Source organism: Phoenix dactylifera, chromosome 11 (genome assembly GCF_009389715.1).
Source record: "Phoenix dactylifera cultivar Barhee BC4 chromosome 11, palm_55x_up_171113_PBpolish2nd_filt_p, whole genome shotgun sequence".
Taxonomy (NCBI): Eukaryota; Viridiplantae; Streptophyta; class Magnoliopsida; order Arecales; family Arecaceae; genus Phoenix; species Phoenix dactylifera.
Window position 1 is genome coordinate 14,245,995 of NC_052402.1, and position 21,874 is coordinate 14,267,868.

The window sequence follows — 21,874 nt, forward strand, 5'->3', positions numbered from 1 at the left end:
TTCACTGGAGGGGAAAAATAATAATAAAAAGAAGAAGAAGGAAAAAAAAAGAAGAAAACTTTCAGGTATAAAGTTTAATCGAGAAGGTTACCAAAAAAAAATCTTTAATCGAGAAGACAATCTATTGTCAATTCATCATCGTAATTTATTGGCGAGGATTTTCATAGTATACCATGTGGATTGTGGCGTGCTTTTGCAAGTGGGAAGAGGTCCTGCATCTTCATAACGTCCAATTTTAGTGGCTCCACATCGGTCTGCTCTTTTTTATAATTATTATTGGAACAGCTGTTCATTTGTTTTACTTTGCATTACCTATAAAGAGGTTTATACTACATTTCATCGTGGATTAGTTCATGCATACTGAGACAGCATAAACCCTTAAACTACCTCCAGATATGGGCATTTGCTATGTGGTTTGCTCATAAGATAATCTGAAGATATTGTTCTTTGCTATTATATGGGAAAAGTGGAAACTGGATATCTAATCTTTCTATCTGTTACAAAGTGCATCAGAGTGCGAGCATTGAAAAAATATCTAATTGAGTGATTCTGAGAAGAAGTTCTAGAGCCTCATTGGAGACAGAATGCACATATATCACCTTTATGCATATCACACTCATTGAACAACTGAGTACTACTCCTGTTCTTCATGTCATGTTCCTCAATGAATGGTTGAGATTTTTTGATGAGCAGACAAGGTCTGTTCATGACCAATGCATATTAGTTTTCTGCAGGTAAATGTAGCTAATGTACAGCTTTTCTGAACATCATTCCATCTATACGTATTGCACTGATTCAGGATATACTTCTACAGGTAGAGATAATGCTGAAGAGTAAAAAAAATTTTGTTTCCTGCTTGGATGCTATCTGGTTATGTAAGAAAGGCGTTTGCAGAACAGTTTCTAAACTTAATATAAGCATGGCAATATGGGCATTCATTTTACTTTTTATTATTTTTAGCTGAAAATTCAAAAAGTAACTGGCCTCAAAACTAGTTACTTATCACTCTTCTTGATGTGACAAAACTGAGGGAGCCTTTTGTAATTTTAGAAAGACCATGATGACATTGGACACTAACTATGGATTCTTTGTATTTGTTTCTGTAGGTTATTATGCCAAAGAGGTTGCCTCTTGAGCAGTTTCAGCACATCCATACTGGGAATTTGCAAGCAACTGTGTAAGAACCTGAACTGAAACGCAATCATCTCTCAGCACTGTTAGTGACGCTTTAAGTGCTGTGGGTGAAACTTCGCGTAAGCCTGAAAGTAAAAGATCATCAGTTGGTGTTAAGTACCAATTATTTGCCCAAAATTTTGGGCCAGCATGAACAATTGTAGTGCCGAAACCTGAGGATGTTTGATTTGACTATTGCAGATATTTTCTTCTACAATTTCTAATGTAGAAAAAATCTCTTATAAAAATCATTTGTTGCTAATGTAGGTGGATTGCAATCCAGTTTACTTAAATATTTTCATTTTAATTTCTGGATGACAAATTGCAGTGTATGCTTGTGTGTTCATTTCGACCTTTGCTTGGGTGTTTCTGCTTCTGTTTCTCTCAATGTTTTCTGAGCTTATTCCCTGTTCTGAAAAAGTTATGCTTTCACAACTACCATAGTAGCTTATAACCCTATATTCTCCGGGAGTGTCTCAGCTCAGAAGTTCAAATATTTTTGTTCCTCCATCTGTTTTATGTAACATAGTAAAATTACCACCAAACGCTTGGTTGCTTATACAAAGATACACACACGCACACATGTGCGCGCTCTTGCGCGCAACACATACATACATACATATACACACACATACATGTACATGTATGTATATATGTGTGTATACGCGCGCGTATACACACATATACACATATATATATATATATATATAAATACATATATATATACACATATATATACATATACATGCATACATACATACATACCAACATACATATATAGACACACACATATGTATACATACGTACGTACATACGTACGTACGTACATACATACACACACACATGCCAGAGAACTTGGGCAAGGATTGGATTCTTGATTAGAGACCATGAGAGACAGGTGTAGTGTGCTGTTTCTGAGTACTTGCTCTCACTTGCTGGCAGCTGGGGAGGGTTCATGGCGATATAGTTATTTCTGATGGGATCCAATACACTAGTAGTGATATGATCGCAACCAATAATATAGTTATTCTTTTTTTTTTGACACAATGACAATATAGTTATTTCATCCTAATCAAAGTTGCCAATGGCTAGGGACAAGAATTTCTGCTTCCCCTTCAAAGCAACCAAGAACCAGCCCAGCCAACACACATAATAAGTTACCTGTTTATTTGATCATAGCATGGTTATACAATTACTACTATTTATCTAACAGTGGTACTCATCACTGCCTTCATTTCACTAGGCCAAGCCAAACATCCAACATACATCCAAACTGAAACAGTTCAGGACATAAGCATCACCATAGTAGTAAGAAAACCAAAAAAAAAGAGAGAAAGAAAGCATCTAAAAGGAAGAAAGAAAAGTCTTCGATATAACTAGAGTCCATGTGGGATGTCCCAACTACATAGCTGCTTCCCCTAATTTTTAGCTGCTGGTTTGCTACTCTTAGCCTGCTTGAACATAAAACCAAAAAAGATCAGAACTCCAATATAGAAGCGAATCCCTACATCCACCCATAAGCCTCTATTTAATTCTAATATCAGCTATAAATATTACGTCAAATTGATTCCTTTAAAAACTTTGCTGAGAAGGAGGAGAAAAAATTTCAATACTTCATGAGGTTGCCTTCTCTGAATCGGTTTGAACAGTCCTATGAGACCGTTTCAAACCGTAATTTAATTTGGAAGAAGGGAAGCATGCAACAAGGCCGTGTTTACCTTCTTCTTGGGCTCGCGGGGCTTCTGCTCGGCCTTTTTGGGGGCCTGCTTGGAGGCCGGAGCCTTGGGTGCGCTGTCCCCTACCTTGAGCTGCGTCATGGGCCCAGAAGGCTTTGCAGCCTTCAAGGAAGCCATTTCCTCGGACACGAGCGAAGGCTAAGAAGCTTAGAAGTAGGTGGTGCTTGGCTTGGGTACTTCGAAGTTGCCAGGGGGATGGTATTTATAGCAGAGGCTTGGTACTACAAACCATGGAATTAGATGCAAAATCCAAGAACAAAGCTGGCTTTCAAATTGGAGCATGATGGAATGGAATGTCGACTTGCCATTGGATGCTTTTCCATGGAATTAGATGCATTTCAGCACTAGAAGCGTATCTTGATTTGATGTTGTATATGGTTTGGACACGATTTCATGACACAGAGACATTGAAGGATGCTTTCGCATTGAATCCACTCGGGAAGCCAGAGAGGAATACAAAAAAAGTTACTCATGGATGCAGATTCCAAAAGCCATATTATGCGAGGGCATCAATTTGATAATGCTTAATAAAACCATGCTTAATGGTTGCTCTTGGCACTTTGTTCGACCGCCCCAAAAGCTTGGCCCAACAAAGAGAATGATAGAAACTTCGGTTGTCTCTTCTATGTTTCAGCTGTCGAGAGCATTCTTTGTAAATTTTTGTATCTCTGCTTTCTTGGCATGCTTTTGTATTTTAGATTTAGTGATATTCTTGTTCGATTCTAAGTAAGAGTTGCATGAGTAATTCGATCCTAACAATCACTAGTCATCATGTTCCAAAATTTAGGACTCAAATTCTAATCAGTAAGATGATAGGAGAAAGTACTTTCCAAGTGACCAAACTACAAGATTGTTTGCTGATACACTTTTCATAACCATGTACCTGTTAATATTTTAGTTTTTCAATTGACCTTGAAACAGTTATGGAATGTCGATAAACCATATTGTGGATTATTTTTTTTCCCTTTGAGATTAAAAAATGCATCGTACCACCGTAACATTATTTCCCATTATTTTTGGTTCATCAATTATTTTAACATTAAAATTTGAAAACTTGCTTTTTGAGATATACAAGTGTCGTTATGGACCTATGGTCATTATAATGGTTAATAACGGTTTATATATATATATATATTGTCAAGAGGAGAGCGAGCAAGCGAGGGATCACAAAACGGCAATTGGGAGTGGGCTCATTTGTGTATCCACATCGGCCCGGCCCATCTCGAGTCCGCGGCTTTCCCGCTTCCGAACCCCAAAATCCGAAACCTAGCGCAGGCGGGCGAGCGAACGAGCATGGGGTCGAGATAAGAGGAAAAGAGGGAGTGAGTTCTTCCCATAAACTTCTCCAGCTCCTGAGGGGCTCCTCGAAAAAGCGACAGAAGAGGTAGGCCTTCTCTCTTTATTTGCTATTTGCGAAGGCAACCGATTTCCTTCTCGGTGATCTGTTCTTGATGAGCTTCTCTTTTCCTTTTCCCCCTTAAAAAATCTTTTCCTTTCCTATTTTCCTAGCAAGATTTTGGTTTCGAAATCTTGATCCGGTGCTGAGCTGCTCCGTGAATTTTATTTCTAGGGTTTTCCGATCATACAATGATCTGAAAAGGGTTTTGGTTCTGAGTTCTGTGTCTGCATTCCCTCGGATTTTTTTTCTTCTATATTATCGAAAACTCCGGATTTGTAAAGAATGAAAAGAATTTGACAAAAAATAGTGAAAAAAAAGAAGATATAGAAAAAATGATGTGGGATTAATAGCGCATCATTCACCCAAATCGGTATTATCTTCGGATTTGATAGCCATCAGTGCAGTCTAAATGGCTACTACATTGATTTCGCGAAATAATGAAGATAAATATGCTGAAGTTGAATGGAATGGATAATTCATCAAGGCAAAACCACGTATCAATAACATAAATATCTGAAATTGTGTTTTTTTGGAAGTATAAATATATGAAATTGTAGATTGAAAGTAGTGTCACCGATTGAACTACCCTTTATTTTCGCTTTTATTCCTTCTTTCGAAGCAATGTTTTTGGATGAAGCTAATTTTATTTGGTTGAGAACAGGCTTAAGCATGGCTTTAACTAGTATTTGACAAATTCCCACTTTGCGTTAGTTTCATACACAGAAAAATTTAAGTGTTCTGGACAAAAGAATATTACATTTTAGAGGAAATTTCAAGGCATAATTTGGTCAAAAATACATATTGAAAGATTCCAGTACCAAAAGGTTCCAGTTAAGATACCAAATGGTATTTATTCGAATAAAAAAAACAGAGAAAAAGATAGCCAATGGCAAGTAAGTTGTTCCAAAAACGATGGACTGTTTGGATCACATCCTCTTCAATAAAAAAAAATGATCATGTCCGAGTTTGTGGGGATTAAATTTTCGGTATATTCTATTTAAAGTAGTTATGAAACATTCCCTTTAGGTGCAGACTAAGATTAATGGATAATTTCCCATCCACTTGAACTGTGCAATGATGCTTCTATAACTTGAAGAATGTAAGTTTCAGTGACTTCCAAAAAGGAAAATAATTGCAGTATACCACCAAAATTTGTTGCATCAGATTGTTAATGAAAATGTTGTTTTCACTAATTGCATTGCAAGCCAGAGTTAGTGTTCATGTCGTCATCTTAAATTGCCACCAATCTCTAAATTGCAGTTTTATGTCCTTTAAGTCAATGCAGGACTCATTGAAAATGTTATATTCCCCTCTTTACACAACTGAAAATTTCACATAGCTTGTACTTTGTCCCACATTTGTCAAATAATGCAGGATTCCTCTGTGATGATCACTGCTAGTGTCCATAAAACACCTGTAACTTTATGTTTGGCTCGTAATATATCTGACGAAAGTTTTCTGCAAGGATATACCTTTTTGTAGAAAATGCATTACAGTCTAAGGATTGGAATTCTGCAACTTATTCCATATTATGCAGAGAAGATATTTCATATTTTTTAAAAACTTCGTTGTGCGCTTTTGGGCAATGGATTAATAATTGGAGATGCAGTAGTGCTGTACCTGATTCTGGACGAATGGCTCAAGCTGCAAGGCTGAATCTCAGAATGCAGAAGGAGCTCAAGCTCTTAACAACTGACCCACCTCCTGGGGTCTCCCTTCCTCAAATTTCAGCTAATGAGAACCTTTCATCTTCCTCTTTGTCAAGCTTCGAGGCCCGTAAGTTTCTTCTATCTTTCTCCTCCAAATCCATGGTTTTCCCCAGTTCCCTTGAAACATTTTTGAATGAATTTCTTTCTCAAAACGTGTTTGCAAATGCATCCATTGCCACATAGCTGACTTTATCAATTGATGCTTACAGGGATTGAAGGACCTGAAGGAACTGTCTACTCTAAAGGGGTTTTTACTCTCAAGATACAAATTCCTGAAAGGTTTTTAGTCTAATTTGTCTTTATTAAATAATGGATTTTATTTTTTTTATGAAGTTTTCCTTTACCTATCCTCCCTCTATTTTGTTTTTGTTTTAATTTAAGCATACGAATTAGCCACCATTTTTAACATTTCAAAATGCAGATATCCTTTCCAACCACCAAATGTGACTTTTGTTACACCCATTTACCATCCCAATATAGATAATGGAGGCCGGATCTGCCTTGATATCCTCAATTTGCCACCAAAGGTACATTGCGGAATACTCTATATCACTTACATGTTTTGAAGTTGCAAATATCTCTTTATTTTAATGATTTGGCGTATTGACTTCTGTCATGTTACTCGTCCATGCATGACATCCACCATATATGAAACATGTCCATGCATATGTCATTCTAGGGAGCATGGCAACCATCCCTGAACATTTCAACAGTTTTAACAAGTATTGGCTTGTTATTGAGTGAGCCCAACCCAGATGATGGCCTCATGGCTGAAACTGTAAGTATATTTACATGCTAGAGAGGAATGCAACAAAACCAATATAGTGACACTCTACAATTTGCCTTCTTGTTGGTGTGCAGAGCAGGGAGTACAAATACAACAGACAAGCTTTTGACCAAAAAGCCCGATTCTGGGCTGAGAAGTATGCAAATCAAGGAACTAGTGGAAGGATCAATACTTGTGGCATGTCCATGGTAGTAAGAAACCATAATTGGCTTTCATATTGATTTCTGCTCTCGTGTTCCAAGCAAATTATAATTTGGAGTCTGAAAAGCTCCAGCTAAATTGGATATCCCTATGTAGGCTTTTCAAGAGACTACATCAATCTGGGACTTCGAAAGTCCTTATTAGGGGCCAATGTCTTCCAGTCATCCTTGACAGACATCATCTAAAATTATTGAATATTGTTGTGGAAAACAGGAGAGTAAGTTCTGGCTTTATTTTTGCAAGATTGACTCTTTAAAGTTTTCTTTTGCAGCCAAAGATGGAAGTTGAGAGGACAGAGGTCTTTACAGAAGATGTAGCCAATGAGAATGAGGGGGGCCAGAAGAGACTTCGGTTGACTGGTGAAAAGTTCTCACTAAAATCAAGAACATCAGTTAAAGAGAACCAAAATGATAAGGGGAATGTGGCACCTCCTCGACGACTATCAATATCAAGCTCTCAAAATTCTCTTGTGGGCTCATCTAATGCTTCAGTGTCCCCACATGCTACAACAATTCATACTTGTCACAATGCTGAGAAGGCTTTGAATGTAAATCACCAGCAGATGAAGGAAGGCCCAAAGATCGTGGAGACAATTATTGTTGCAGATAGTGAAGAGAGTGATGATGAGGGTGGCAGACATTCAAGATCAAGACTGTCTCTTAAGCGGAAGTAAATAGCAGGAAAATGGAGTGACCGACCAGAGAAATTTCAATTAGGTCCATGATTTTCCACTGGGACTGGTGCTGTCCTCTAAATATCAAGTCACACATGTACAAACTCTGGAATTTTTCATTCTGTTCAGTCTGGTTACTATCTGTTTTTTGCTAAAGATCAATGATCACAATGTGAAAAAATTGAGACTAGCTATAGACTTCAGAGACATGATATGGATCAGAAATTTCTTGTATTCTGGAGTCGTTGACAGGTTGCCTTGTTATACAGTCCTAAATGATTCATGTCATGTCCTTGAGCTTGGAATTTTTCGCCATCTGTCATTTTGCATGAATTTATAAATGTCATGTTCTTAAACATGCTGACAACGGAGGTATCTTGAGATCTTTAAACTACCAAAATCTGTTTTAGCTTTTTCATGGTCCAGCAAGAATTTAATAGCTTCCCAGATCTCCATTCTCTGGTTTTGTAGTCATGAATAGTTCTTATCAACACCCTGTTAGTGAAACTTCTCTTATCCTATCATCCTATGCTCCACCTGTTACAGAAATCGTCAATGTCTGGATTTACCTCAGCCCTCTGTCTATTGAGCTTATCTTTTTTCATTCATCAAGGGAAATTGTGCAATGTCGCAAACTCCAATGCTGAAAGCTGGAATGGATTGAAACCAAGGCTAACTTTGTAGGTTTGGGTGTGAGCCCGCAAATAGTCTCACTGAGATGTGAGTTATTTGTGCTGACTTTTGTCAATTATTTTTCTCTCCATGTCAAACTAAGGGTTTATTTGGATATTCCCACAAAATTGGACTGAAATTATTGCAAAAATTTGGCCTATTGGCTCATCTAGCTAGCATCTTCAAAAAGGCTTACTCAAATCCAAGCCCTTGTGCTGTAGGAAGGAAAAAAAGAACCATGAAGGTTTTCTTTTTCTTTCCACAGGAATTGGGTTGGAAGGTGTTTGGTCGATAAGCTAGCCATGCTTGAATGGGTGGCTCGATCCACGAATCTTGCAGGTTTCAGCTCTATGGTGTATATTGTAGTAGGCCTTAAGATTTTACAAGTTTTTAGAAGAGATGGAAATGTTAACAAGATTAAATTCTAATGAATTTTATGTATATTTCTTTCAAAAAAGAGCTCTTTGTGTGTATGTATATGTATATATGTATAGATAATTTTTTATATAAGTTTTTTTGACTCAAATTTTTACAGACATTTGGATTACTATATTTGACACTTTGAAAATACTTTTTTTGCTTGTTTCCATGCAAAACCACCAAAATTATGCATATGTAACCAATGTAATTTCATTTTATTATTTCTCTCCATGGTTTTTAAATAATTTTTCAAGGGTGTTCAGATCAGAACTCATTTAAACTAGAAAAGAATAAATCAAGATTAGATCCCTGATTTGATGTAAATTAACTTAATTAATCAAATATATTATTTGTGGCTCTGGATAATCGTAAATTTTCTATGTAATTATTTGGTTCATGACATGCAATGCATGTATTTAGATATATTTTATTTTCTTAGTTAATTTAAACATCACATCTTCGAGTATACATTTTGGTGGTAGAGTCTGCTTGTTGGGTCACCGGACAACTCAACGAAACTGCATTAGGTTAAACCAAATCTTCGACCATTGACTTGGTGAAGGTCAGCCTCGGCATTGCCTGTCCAACCTCTCTCAGTTGACGTTTTTAATATTTTCAATTACGGGGCCGGACCCAGAAACCCAATGAAGAAAACCAAAGCCCACCCCCCAATTCAATTAGACACATGCCATGTCTTCACACACGCACACAGCGAAGCGCGCACAGAGAGAGAGAGAGAGAGAGAGAGAGAGGAGAAGTGGCTCTTGTATTTGAGCAACGAGACTTTGGTCCGCCAATGGCACAGATCACTCAGCTTTTAAGCTAGGGAAGGTTCCATGTTTGATCCGGAAATGCTAAGGTCGGCCGGAACAAAGGTGACGGCGAATCAACCAAGAATTGAGGAGCAGTGTTAGGACGCCGATGAATCAACTCCGCAGCTTTGGAAGGTGAGTACAACTTGTAAGAAAGTGTGCTTGCCGAAAAAAATTTGGTGGGGACTCTGATGCTTAAGTCATTCACTCTGATCAAGGCTGAGGTCGGAAAGATCGGAATAATCTGAGGTCAGGATGGCTAATATTTTCTTTATCGATGCTTTGCCTAGCTACCATTATTCAAGAAAAAAGGGAGGGAGGCTGCATGCCTTGGTATAGATTAAAGAATGGACCATACCTAATTGTAGTATCTACACGAATTGGCAAAGTTTCAGTGGCCTCAAAATACCTGGTCTAATTCTCTTCTTGCGTGTGCATTCTGGAGAAGAATAAGAAAAAGAATATTAGCATCTCTTTGTTGGTTTCTTTTCCACCTTCCTCTTTTATCCACTTCTTAGATTGCCAGTTATAGTCACTTATGCAGCCTTCCTTTTCCCTTTATCTCACATACTTGTTTTATTCATTGGATAAAGTACATTAAAAAAAAAATATGAGAGGTTGTTTTAATAAATCTTAGTATACTTTCTAGTTTTAATATTGAGTTACACTCTCTAATAAATAGAAGCAGATGTTGAAGTCAGGAAGAAACAAAAAAAACGTGAAGCATGATCAAAATAAATGAGTCAATTCTAAAATACCAATGTACATTTTTTTTATTGGCAGGATATTAAAATGCCAACTTACAATCCTCACTGAGAAGATCATTTCTTACCAGTTTCAAAATAATCCAATTCACCATGCTTTTGCTGTCCACTCTGATTTAAACCTCTAGTATTTTTCAAATTTACTAAATATCTTTCAATAAAAAAACTCCAAAGAAACAAATAGATAGTGCTTTTTTTTATTTAGAAATTTGTACTATCCAAAATACTTCAAAGTGCTCCACTATAAATGAGGCAATCCAATCTACATCACTATTTGGCAGCAGATATGCCTTATCATAGAGAGAAACACTCTCTCCCTCGAGCACCTTCCGGAATTAGAGCAAATGATTGCACTATCAAGTTTTCGTCCATGAAAGTATCATGATGTTTTACCCTTCAAATGGACTCGTACATTAAGATGACATCCAAAAATTTAACAGCACAGTATCTAAAAACTATGTGATCCCTCCCCCCTGCATAATTTTAACCTGAATAAAAACAAATATATATGAAATGCCGTTTTCTACCCCAAAAAAAGGAAAAAGAAAAGAAAAGAAGTGCTAAAAAGTGCTTTTCATCTTTTTTAAATTCCGACGTATCCCGAGGATGGGTTCAGGTGCCAAAAGTTTCTTGAGTTCTTTGACTGAGTAAACCTGGATAGAGATGAAAAAGAGGGCTTTATTCACGGTTTCTTTGGGAAGCGAAGAGCCCCAAAAGTGGAGGGCAACTTTGGAGAGGGTGAGGAACTGAGCGAAGAGGAATGCTAAAATCGAGAAAACAGATGGACTGCAGCAACATCAGGAATTACGGGAAAACTGATAAACCATAGGTGGGGTGGGGCCATGGCTCAGGTGGGGTCCGCCTAAAGCTCCACCCCTGGTCATACATTGATTTCATGTTGAAATAGGACCGTTTTGGGAAAGCAAAAACGAATCTAACGCATGTGGTTCATGGTAGTTTTCCCTTTTCCAACTCTTCTTATTTACCTATTACTTATAGATTCATTCTAGTGAAGCCATCTTGACATTGTTCTGAACAGATGTGTTAACATTTTCTGCGTTCTTTCAGCAATGTGGTCACCAAGATTTAGTCATTAAAGTATTACTGATAATTTGCAGTATGTTGTCCCAAGTGATCAGCCTGTTTTTTGGTTGCAATCAAGAGTTCATAGAGATATAAATTATTTCGAGAAAATCTAACAATTAATGTAGTCTGATGATCAAAAACTTTAATAGTAAGAACGACAGTTAATATTTTTGTCTGAGCACCTACCTGGAACAAATCAGAGATTCTTTACCAAACAAACATTATCAAGAACAAGTAGCAGGTCGCAATAGAGAGGCAATATAAAGTCCTTGGATTGATTTTTGGTATTTCATAAATTTAATTAGTAGCATGAAATGATGGACTATATTGATGCATACTCATCTTAAATATGCAATTTGTTGGTTTTTGGATTAACAGGTATCAGATGCCTCCCCCTAATGCTCCTGATGCTTTGCTACATGAGCATGGACGCTCCTCATCATCAATTCATGGCCCTCGGCGTGGTAAAGAGATTGATAACTAATAATATATCGGTTAAAAAAATTATTATATCATTGTTCACTCGTTACTTTATTTTTGTTCTGCAGGTGGCTGAATATGTAAGTTTAATTGTGATGATTTCCTCTCTCTTTATTAGCATTGGATGTGACTTGTGAGGCCAGCTGTGATGTAATTTTTGTTTTCTCAGGGCAATTGAGCAGCGTCTCGTACTGTATATAAATTGTTACGTGGATTGTTCCATGTCAGACTTGGGTTCAACATCTTTCTTTCTTTTTACCTGTGTAACTTGGTGCTGAATTCAACTGCATTCCAAGTTGTCATGACTTTTGGATATTGATCAATTTATGATGTGTTTTTGTATTGGTGCATAGATTGAGTATATAAATAATAATTGACCTTGCATTTGAGATTTGCAGGTTAATTTTATTTTGGTTATTCATGATGAAATATAAGTATATAATGCATGCAATTCAAAAGCTAGCACAACCTATGCTAGCCGTCAACATTATCGGTAATAGAATGTTAAAGGTAATACTTATTTCAACTCCTCTATAAAATAGATATTTATACTCGTAGTTAAAATCATTGCACCCGGCACTCACTGAGAACCTCTTTAGTTCTCTAAGTATCGTCTTAACTTAGGCATCGGAAGATACGTTTCAGTAAAAAAACTTCTTCATCTTTGCTGGTTAAGATCAGATCTCGGTTGTGCACCAAGATCCCGAACATAACCATCCATTTCAAACTGCAGCTTTGTACGATCCAAACAGCTCATCGCCGAGCCCTCCAGTACCTCTCTCACTCGACATCTAGGTCAAGCTAGTACTCAATGACAGCAGCACCAAAGTTCAACGAGTCACGATTGCTGGCTGCACTGTATAGTATTAATATTATTTAACAGTATTTTATTTAAATATAGCAGCAGTTGTACTGTAAAATGTCAGTAAACCTCGCGATAATAGTCTAGAATTGGCTTGAAATGTTATCCATATCAATGGTTGCCTAAACCACAGCAAAACAAAACTGCCAGAGAAAGTTTTGCAACCAAGCGGTCGTATCCTCCGCTATATTAATTCAATTCTTATTATTTTTTAGTATTTAAATTTAATTCCGGCTCCAATTTTGATAATGAACTGAATATAGCGGAGGATAAGACCATTTGAATTTTCATTCCAATGTTATTTTGATTTTGATTTCGATTTCAGTGGCGAACCGAACACGACCAAAAATATATCTTCACCTGTAAGCTGATGAATATGTATAATTTTCTCAGCAATTTGTTCTGACTACGGCTGAGATATGTACAGTCAGTATCTCGTCCATTTAGTACCACTGTCTTACTATGTCTCTCGCATTATCAAATTTCTCTGTTTTGATAAGAACTTTAAGGACAACATGCTGAGGATATGTTTGGAGGGCTCAGACAAGTTATGATCTCTCCTGCTTTTGGCTGCAGTCCAGTTTCAGCAACCTGTCATTTGCTTCCAAATTCTTATTTTCTCTACTGTTTAACTTTTATATGTATGTTTCTTGCATCATGCTCCGGTCATTGTTCACGCCTGGTTGAACAACTTCTGAACCTTGCTGCATCGAACTGCTTTATGCACTGTTTCTTGATCATAGAGAGCTGGAAACACTGCTTTATCTTCTTTTGGCATATTTTTTTTAAAAAAAACCTTTAAGTACGGCAGCACTGCAAGATCACTAAAAGGCCATGTCTTTTGATTTCAATCTCTGAGACTTCGACTTATGTATTGTTTACGATGTATGACAGGGTCTCTCAACATTAGAAATGAAGAGTCTAACTCAAATTGCTAGCATAATTTTAAAAATCACACAATAACCTGTATAAGTCGATGATAGTTTTTTTATTAGCACGATCTTTATCGGTCAGTATTTTTTTTTTATTAGCATGATCTTATATAAGTCTATATTATTTTTCTATATGAAATCTGTACGTGAGTAAATATAACCTCTGAGATGTACCGAATGTGATGGAATAAAGAAATAAAATAATTTTTTCCTTTCTCGTTTTCTCTTCTTCTGCAAATATTTTAACATTGTATCAAAGCCACCGATCACCTGATCTGTTGCCACCATGTCTTATGCCTTTGTTGTAGCCGTACTTGCCATGTCTAGAAGCTTTGATGACCCTTATTATCAATCTATCGATCTCTATTCCTAGGTGAATTAACACACGAAGATTTTCTATTTTTCGATAGATCTACAGATCCTTTGTTTTTCCACTGATCCTTTATTTTCTTGTGAATCAACATTCAAAAATTTAATATTCCTTAGTAGATCGGTGGATTAATACTCGAAGATTCTTTGTTTTCTAATGGATTCGTAGCTCCTCTCTACTGTTTTTCTTTCCTGCTTCAGATTTTTCATTTTCTCTCCTCACCGTCGCTCAGTTTCTTTCTCTCTATCTTCGATTTTATTTGTTACCTCTAGCTCCTTCACTATCTAGCTCAAGGTCCTCTTGCTCCTCTTTTATGGTGCCTCCATCTACAAGGGTAGTCGACCTTTAGTTGCCTTCTCTCAAAGCTTTGTCCTTACTGCAACTGTTATCTTCTATATGCCTTCTTGCTGCCACATTATCAGACAAGTCAATCAGCCAATTGCTCCTCTTTCATGATAACTCCGTCTACGAGGATCGTCGACCTTCAATTGTCTTCTTTTTAAGCTTTGTTCTCACTACAACTATCATCTTCTATGTGTCTTCTTGCTACTACATCATCAAACAAGTCAATCAGCCAAATCGGCAAAACACGTGCACGTCAGTCTGTCGCATTAGTCGGACACATTGATAAACACGCTGATTTGCTTTGTTAGTCAGTCATATCAATAGATACATTAGTCTACCTCATCGGTTAGCTACGTCAGTATTACCAAATATATCAGTTTGCTGCATTAGCTTTCTGATATGTCGTATCAGTTTATAAGCTGCTATGTCAGCTTCTGTTCTACCATATCAAATTCTGCATTATCACATCACCTTGACACATGAGTTTTTCATATCAGCTTCTGAGTTATTATGTCGACTCCTAATCTGCTATATCAACTTTTGAGCTGCTATAACAGCTCGTGTTCTGCTACATCGGGCTCTGTAATACCATGTCAGCTTTTAATCTACGACCATGTCAGCCTCTGAGCTGCTACATTAGCTCCTACTCTATAACGTTAGCTTATGAGCTGCTACTTTATAAGCTTCTGATCCAGTACATTAGTTTCTGAGTACATTCTTGATCTAGTTTTCAAACAATTGACACCTATAGTACCATCTTTCATTTGAAGAAGGATGTTAGCATAATTTAGGTATCACGTAACAACATGTATCAGCTCATAATTATTTTTTTATTAACATAATCCTATATCGGCTTATATTATTTTATTTGGTATAATATATAACTCCTGAGATATACCGAATATGATGGAACAAAAAAATAAAATTATTTTTCTCTCTCTTTTTCTCGTGTTTTTCTTCTTCTACAAATATTTTAACACAAATCAAAATAGAACTCTTATTTCTTACATAATCTCAATGTGTATTTATTTATTTTTAAATCTTTGATGTCATGTGCAGGGCTAAGCTTAAGATGAGGCTGGATATGCCAACTAGTAGGCCAAAATAAATGAACATGGTGTGCTGGAACGACCAGCGAAGAGGACAAACGAGTTTTCATGAACCAATGTACCTTTGCCTGCTTGAACCATTCCAATCCTAAATTACAACAACCATCAAAATCCCTGAGGTGGTGCTGCCAAGATTGCCGGTGGTTCACGGCTTCAGCAATACAGATGGCTTCCTAGCTAATTACAAGCAGATTCCACAAAAAAATCCAAGTTTGGTGAGGCCAGACTTCATTAAAAGGAGGAATCCTTGTCTCTTGAAATTTCAAATGGTTTCCCTCACAGAGCCCCTTTCATACTTTTTTAGCCTGGCTCTCCATGTAGCACCCTGATATCACAGACTGATATATAGCAAGCATTAGACGCAAAGGATTCCTGTCCCATGTAACACAGGAGTCCAGGTAAAATCACAGAAAGTATACGGTCGAGGATGTAAAAAAACACATAAAATAGCCTCGCAGGTACCAGGATGCATGTAGAACCCCTTTGCGTACCCTGCTGATTTCTCTACATGCCACCAGTTGGAATTTTATCTGCTTTCACTCATGTCTGCTAATTTCAATCTTAGCGCAAGTTTTCGTTGATCAATTAACAGAACAACATTTAGCTGTACCTGTGTTCGTCATGAAACGATCGATCCTATATTTTTCTTTTCCAGTTGTTGCAGATCGCCTTACTGCTCATTTGTTTTAGGCCGAGGTCATTGTCAACTGGAGAATCTAGTTAGGTCACCTAAATCTCCTTACGTTACAGTCCACTACGAGAAACTAATCATGTCTTGCATGACATTTAGCATGCACAGAGATACTTAAACCTCAGAAGCGTTCCCAAATTCAAAACCAAACCTTGAACCAGAGGCCCCTGAAGAATTTAGAGCTTCGTAGGTGAGGTAGGATTCAATGCGTGGATACGACTGACATATTATAGGCGTGTGTTGGGCTTAAGAAAAACTCCATTGGAACCCCGGGACCATCAGCCGACCCCTATCAAATCAGATAGCAGTTCGGAAGGAAGACAGTAGCTGCGGTGTTTGTCTCCCATAGGTTGGTACGATTGTTGTGCCCATACCTGCAACTTAACTGTTGCCCATGCACCCCACCAGTCAAAGGTGGCCCTTTTACTTTCTCCCCATCCCAAGGTTCGCACACCAACGATCTCATCTCACGTTCGATCACCACTCTCTCTCTCTGTGTCGGGCAATCAGTGCTGCGTGTGCTTGTTTTTATTTTCTTTTACTGGTTGTAGGGAGTTTGGTGGGTCTGGTCACCGCCCTCTCGCTGTTGGTGTCCTCCAGCCATCCCCCGGTGCCTGAAGGACCGCCCCAGCGGCTGACAAAAAGGGACTAGAAGCTTGGAATAAATGAGCCCCAAGCGCAAAAGGAGACACAACAAGGGAATCTATCTCTAAATCTAATTCTCCCCATTGTCTTTACTCTTTGATCACGCAGCGCTAGCTCTCCGCGACGTTTCTTCTGTTTGTTTGTTTTTTTAAAACAAAATCTTCCTTTTGTTTCTTTTACTCTCCCTCCAGACTCCAGATGAGGACCATCATGGCAAGAAGCGCCCACGAGGCATCCTTCTCCTTCTCTAAGAGGCAGTTCCAATGGATTATTGGAAAGGGAAGCGCTTGTGAGGAGAAGAAGCACGCGGATGGGGAAGGAGAGGAAGAGTTTCTAGCTTTCTCCAACTCCTCGTCAGGTGTTTGTGATGTTAAGGCCGTGGCGGCGGCCGCTCCGCCGGCTGCAAGGAAGAGGGGAGCTTTCTCCGCTGCCGTGGCCGTCTCGAGGCTCCGGTCGGTGCTGACAGCGGCGATTGCCGGGAGGCGTCGGCCGGCAGGGCTCGGCCCTCGCGTCACGGGCACCCTCTTCGGGCACCGCAGGGGGCATGTCCACTTCGCATTCCAGGTGGACCCCCGGTCGTGCCCGGCGCTGCTCATCGAGCTCGCAACGCCGACGAGCGCGCTGGTGAGGGAGATGGCATCGGGGCTGGTGAGAATTGCCCTCGAGTGCGAGCGGAGGGGGTCCGGCGGCGGCCGGAGGGCGGGGGGAAGCTGGTGGAGGAGCCTCTGTGGCGTGCTTACTGCAACGGAAAGAAGTGCGGGTATGCGGTGCGGCGCCAGTGCGGGCCGGCGGACTGGAGGGTGCTGCGGGCGGTCGAGCCGGTGTCGATGGGCGCCGGGGTGCTGCCGGGGGACGGCGGCCCCAACGGGGAGATGATGTACATGAGGGCGAGGTTCGAGCGGGTGGTGGGATCTAAAGACTCTGAGGCTTTCTACATGATGAACCCTGATAGCAATGGTGGCCCTGAGCTCAGTATCTACTTGCTCAGAGTTTGATTCCAAGGATTCCGATCCTATCATTCCCGGCCATGGAAAAGGATTTAGGTTTGTTCCGGTAAGCATCGTATTTCCATTCTGCTGGTAATAATAAACTTGTTTTGATTTGGAGCTTGTTTTGTTAGATTTAGTGGAGAGGATGTTTTGTAGCAGTATAGCGGCGTACTACTGGTAACGCTTAAAATTTGCGGTTGGCTTCGAGGTTTGGTGACAGCATTGCGTACGTTCGGAGTATGTATGTATATTATAGTTGGCTACGTATGCATGTATAGCTTTCTTTTAAGAATAGGAGGATCCCACGTAATGAATCCTCCTGCATGTAGTTTGATGGATACGTATTCCTAAATGGATGCCTCAGTCGTAATTTCTTTGTGTTATTTGGATGGATAACTTTTCCTAAATGATATTTTTTTCAGATTAAACGACTTTAATCAGGCTACGATTTTTTTAAAAAAAAAAATCGGACGCGGACCTTTTTGTAGTCAACTTTAGTCTTAATTTTTGCTGTATATTAGATTACCCGTCCTCCTTCGTCCAACGTTCCAGATTTAAAATAGAGGTGGACAGATAAAAGCCTAGACATAAACAAGCCGCGACATTGGAGATGAATTGTCATTTCCAGTGGTCAAGGTCCCTGCAGTGAGTGAGATGACACAGGAGGCGGAGGTACTGAATATTTAATTCGATGGTATATGGATGGAACTTGGAAGTGATGTGTATATTATTATATTTATACAGGACGAGGCATGGAAAAGATGGGTTTTGGTGCATCTGCTTTATTTTAGTATGGTCCAGACCAAAAAGAAGACATGTTTGGCTTACGAACAATAGGCAGCCAAAAAAAAAAAAAAAAACAATAGGCAGCCAGGCCAACTATGATGGGTCGGTGCTGGATAATGGCCGTAGGGATGAAAGTGAGTTTGTCATTAAAAATTCGAACTTTAGGATCGTGGCGGTGAAAGGCTATCGGTTATTTAACCGCATAATTTTTGGAGCAGAATTGGAAGCTGTCTGGGTAGATCTTCAATATGTGCTTTTATTTTAATTATTTTGAAAGATAATTCGGCTACGGTCATCAGCTGGATCCAGGAGATCTGAAGGTTGGTGCTGCTGATCATCCTTGATTCGTAATATTTAGATGATGATGAGGGATGAAGGTATGGTCCAGACGAAACATATATTTAGAGAGGCCAACGGGGTTGCGGATTGGGTGCCACGTATGTGGCTAACTATGCTAGTAGTATTCTATGAGCAGAGGATGGGGAGCTGCCTCGGAAGCTCCGTGATATTTTGTTTTCTGATTTTTTTTGGATGCATTTATACACATATTGTATAGATCACTCGGTCTAGCCAAAAAAAAAAAAAAAAAAAAAAACATCAGGCAACTAGGCCAAAGGGTAGCTCAATAATGTATAACCTGTACAGAGACTTAAACTGGTGTTATAAGAACAACTCGTGCATCATTTTTTTTCATTTTGAGGACGCATGCCCCAGCGTTTGTGCCTTCTGCCTTGGACAACGTCCTAGTTTGTTGGCCACCATATAAGGATATTGTTTTAAGTCTTGTATAGCTTTTAAACTTCTCCATAAGAAAGAGAGCCAGAGAGAGAGAGAGAGATGCAACTAGGTTCTCTTCAACCTGGCTATCTTGTTTGATTAATAATATAGACAGTTTGTATGATATAAAGGCAATTGCCAAATACGTAGAACCAATATACTAATATTTATATATCTTGGTTCTCATGCAAGCTCGGTAACAGAGTTTCTTCATCATTCAAAGAGGACGAAATGTAGAAGTAGATTTACCTTTATGTTGGGGCTTAGCATGGAACTTTTTTTAGGTAATTTAGCCTTGGGAATTATATCTGAAGACCCTGGCCTACTTCTGCACGAGGACTTGGGTAGTGCGCCCTACCCAGTGCTAAGTAATTAATTAGCCTTCATGGTAGCTGACACCTGACGTAGGTGTGTGGTATGGATCTTTATGCAACATGCTACCCTCCTTGTTTTAATAAAAGCTTCGCACTATTGCAAATCCCTCATGTACTTGTTACTAGTTTAGCGAACGAGAGCAGTTTTTCCTCCATTCTGCTAAATTATATTAACCTGTCAGGATTAATTTAGATCAAACCATCTAGGAATCGGCTAACCGGCATTTCTATCTGTTGATGCATTAAGTAATTGCAATTTTCACAAAACCACAACTATTAAGTTTCCCTTCATTTTGAGCCCCACCATATACCAATCAATTGTAAACGGGACAATGCAAACCCTTCCTTTAGTGGAATTTCCTGTCACTTGTGGAACAGTGCTGGGTTTGCTAAGCCCAGCATTTGTGGGGACACTCGTCATTTTGACAGGAACAGGCTCATTGTAGCGAGGGAAAGATGCGTTGAAATCTGGTCTTTTTGAAATTTGGACTGTTGTTCAGATTTGCCATCCCAAGGCATACAAAATTACAAAGCAGACAGATATATATATATATATATATATATATAGAGAGAGAGAGAGAGAGAGAGAGAGAGAGAGAGAGAGAGATTTCAGTGACTGCAGTTTACAGCTCGGACATGAAAATCTACATATATACGGAGAGAGAGAGATTTCAGTGACTGTAGTTTACAGCTCGGACAGGAAAATCTAAACGAATTGCGACATCATTTAAGTAGCCTCCGGAATTATCTGGCGCAGGGTTTACTGCAAGGGGCTCAAAGCTAAAGCTCGCCGGAACTGTTGCCGCTAAAATCCGATCTAGTAGTCAGGAATTTTTTAATTTGCCGACACTTCGGTCGAATAGTGGTGCACCGAAGAAAGAGAGGCATGTTCAATCGGCCATGATTGAACCCTCTGATACTTAAGTCGGAAAGGACCTTGAGGAACAGCATAGAGATAAAACTTATTCTAGCGTGAGATATCATATGGTCTCATATTTGAATCCAAGTAGCCAATGTGAGTACCACACGGTTTCACAGATGTAAAGTGATGCAGGGCGAATTTTTCTCGTGAATTGAAAATTATTGAATGCACTATATGCACGGCGATGCTGGTGCACACCACCAATTACGATGTATTACTGTAGCCCAGTCACTGAGATGGTGAATGTAATCTATGTTGATGCATCTCTCTGATTGATGGGGAGCACCATGCATGCAATGATTTCTCCTTATAAGTTCAGTACCTGCACTTTCTAACCAAACGTGCAGGACAGTGCTTTCGGAAGCTCACTTGGATTGGCCTCCCAACTTACGGCTACAAATGAGTAGGGTTGGTGAAAAGGAAAAAGGCTTAGATGTCATCATGGGTGAATGCTGATGCAAATTGGAATGAAATCAGATTTACAAGCCCCGTGAATTGCTTCAGAGTCAGCGAGTTTCACAGGAATCCTTGGATCTCTGAGCAACGAAGTGCAATTCATGGGAATTGTTGCATCTCTTACAGTGTCCGTCAGCATCATGAGACGATTCTCATGTGAGGCGAACTAAAAGTTCCAGTTTAATAGAGGCAATTCCTTAATTGAACTTAAAATATGTATTAAAGGATCTAACTAATGTTTGGCTGTAAAATGAATCGCTCTGGACTGGTTCACGCCAGGTCAAGCTTCGTTGTATGCAACATGCTGTGGAATCCACAAGTTATTTATAGCTGTGAGATGGAAAATCAAGCCAAGGTTTCAAGATACCTCAGATCATTTTAACTGTTGCCTAAAGCAGGGGTGGCAATAGTTTGAGTCGGGTTGGGTCAAGTTAGGTTTTCAGGATAGGTTATTCTTGATCGTCAGAAGATTCAAGAGAAATAATTTAACAAACGATTGCAGTTTCATGCACGAAATTATTTTCTTTTCTTTTTTTGAAAATGAGCTTAATTTTTTAAGGTTCAATGTTTTCTCATAAGATCAAATCAAGGGTGAGAGATACACTAGTTTTTGCTAGAAACACGAGTTATAATAGAATACATGCTCAAGATATTGTAATTAATTATGGTAAATTGCAATGCTAGATTCCATCTTTTGCGGAATT

At 38.9% G+C, this 21,874-nt stretch overlaps 1 protein-coding gene and 1 pseudogene across 4 annotated transcripts; both read left to right on the plus strand.

Moving 5' to 3' along the window:
• The first annotated feature begins 3,476 nt into the window (after positions 1-3,476).
• Positions 3,477-7,966, plus strand: LOC103715136 (probable ubiquitin-conjugating enzyme E2 37). 4 transcript variants are annotated; one of them, XM_026807720.2, is made up of 7 exons: positions 3,477-3,561; positions 5,918-6,084; positions 6,227-6,296; positions 6,439-6,544; positions 6,697-6,795; positions 6,879-6,992; positions 7,277-7,966. In XM_026807720.2, exons 2-7 carry the CDS (start codon positions 5,943-5,945, stop codon positions 7,676-7,678), a joined length of 933 nt encoding a protein of 310 aa, XP_026663521.2. In that variant the 5' UTR covers positions 3,477-3,561; positions 5,918-5,942; the 3' UTR covers positions 7,679-7,966. The 4 variants fall into 4 exon arrangements, with proteins under 4 accessions (XP_026663521.2, XP_038987636.1, XP_026663522.2 ...); XM_026807721.2 differs by lacking the exon at positions 3,477-3,561 and adding an exon at positions 4,089-4,293 and having other exon boundaries at positions 5,921-6,084; XM_008802670.4 differs by lacking the exon at positions 3,477-3,561 and adding an exon at positions 4,090-4,293.
• An 8,729-nt stretch (positions 7,967-16,695) lies between these two features.
• Positions 16,696-18,225, plus strand: LOC103715135 (annotated as a pseudogene).
• Positions 18,226-21,874: the final 3,649 nt, after the last annotated feature.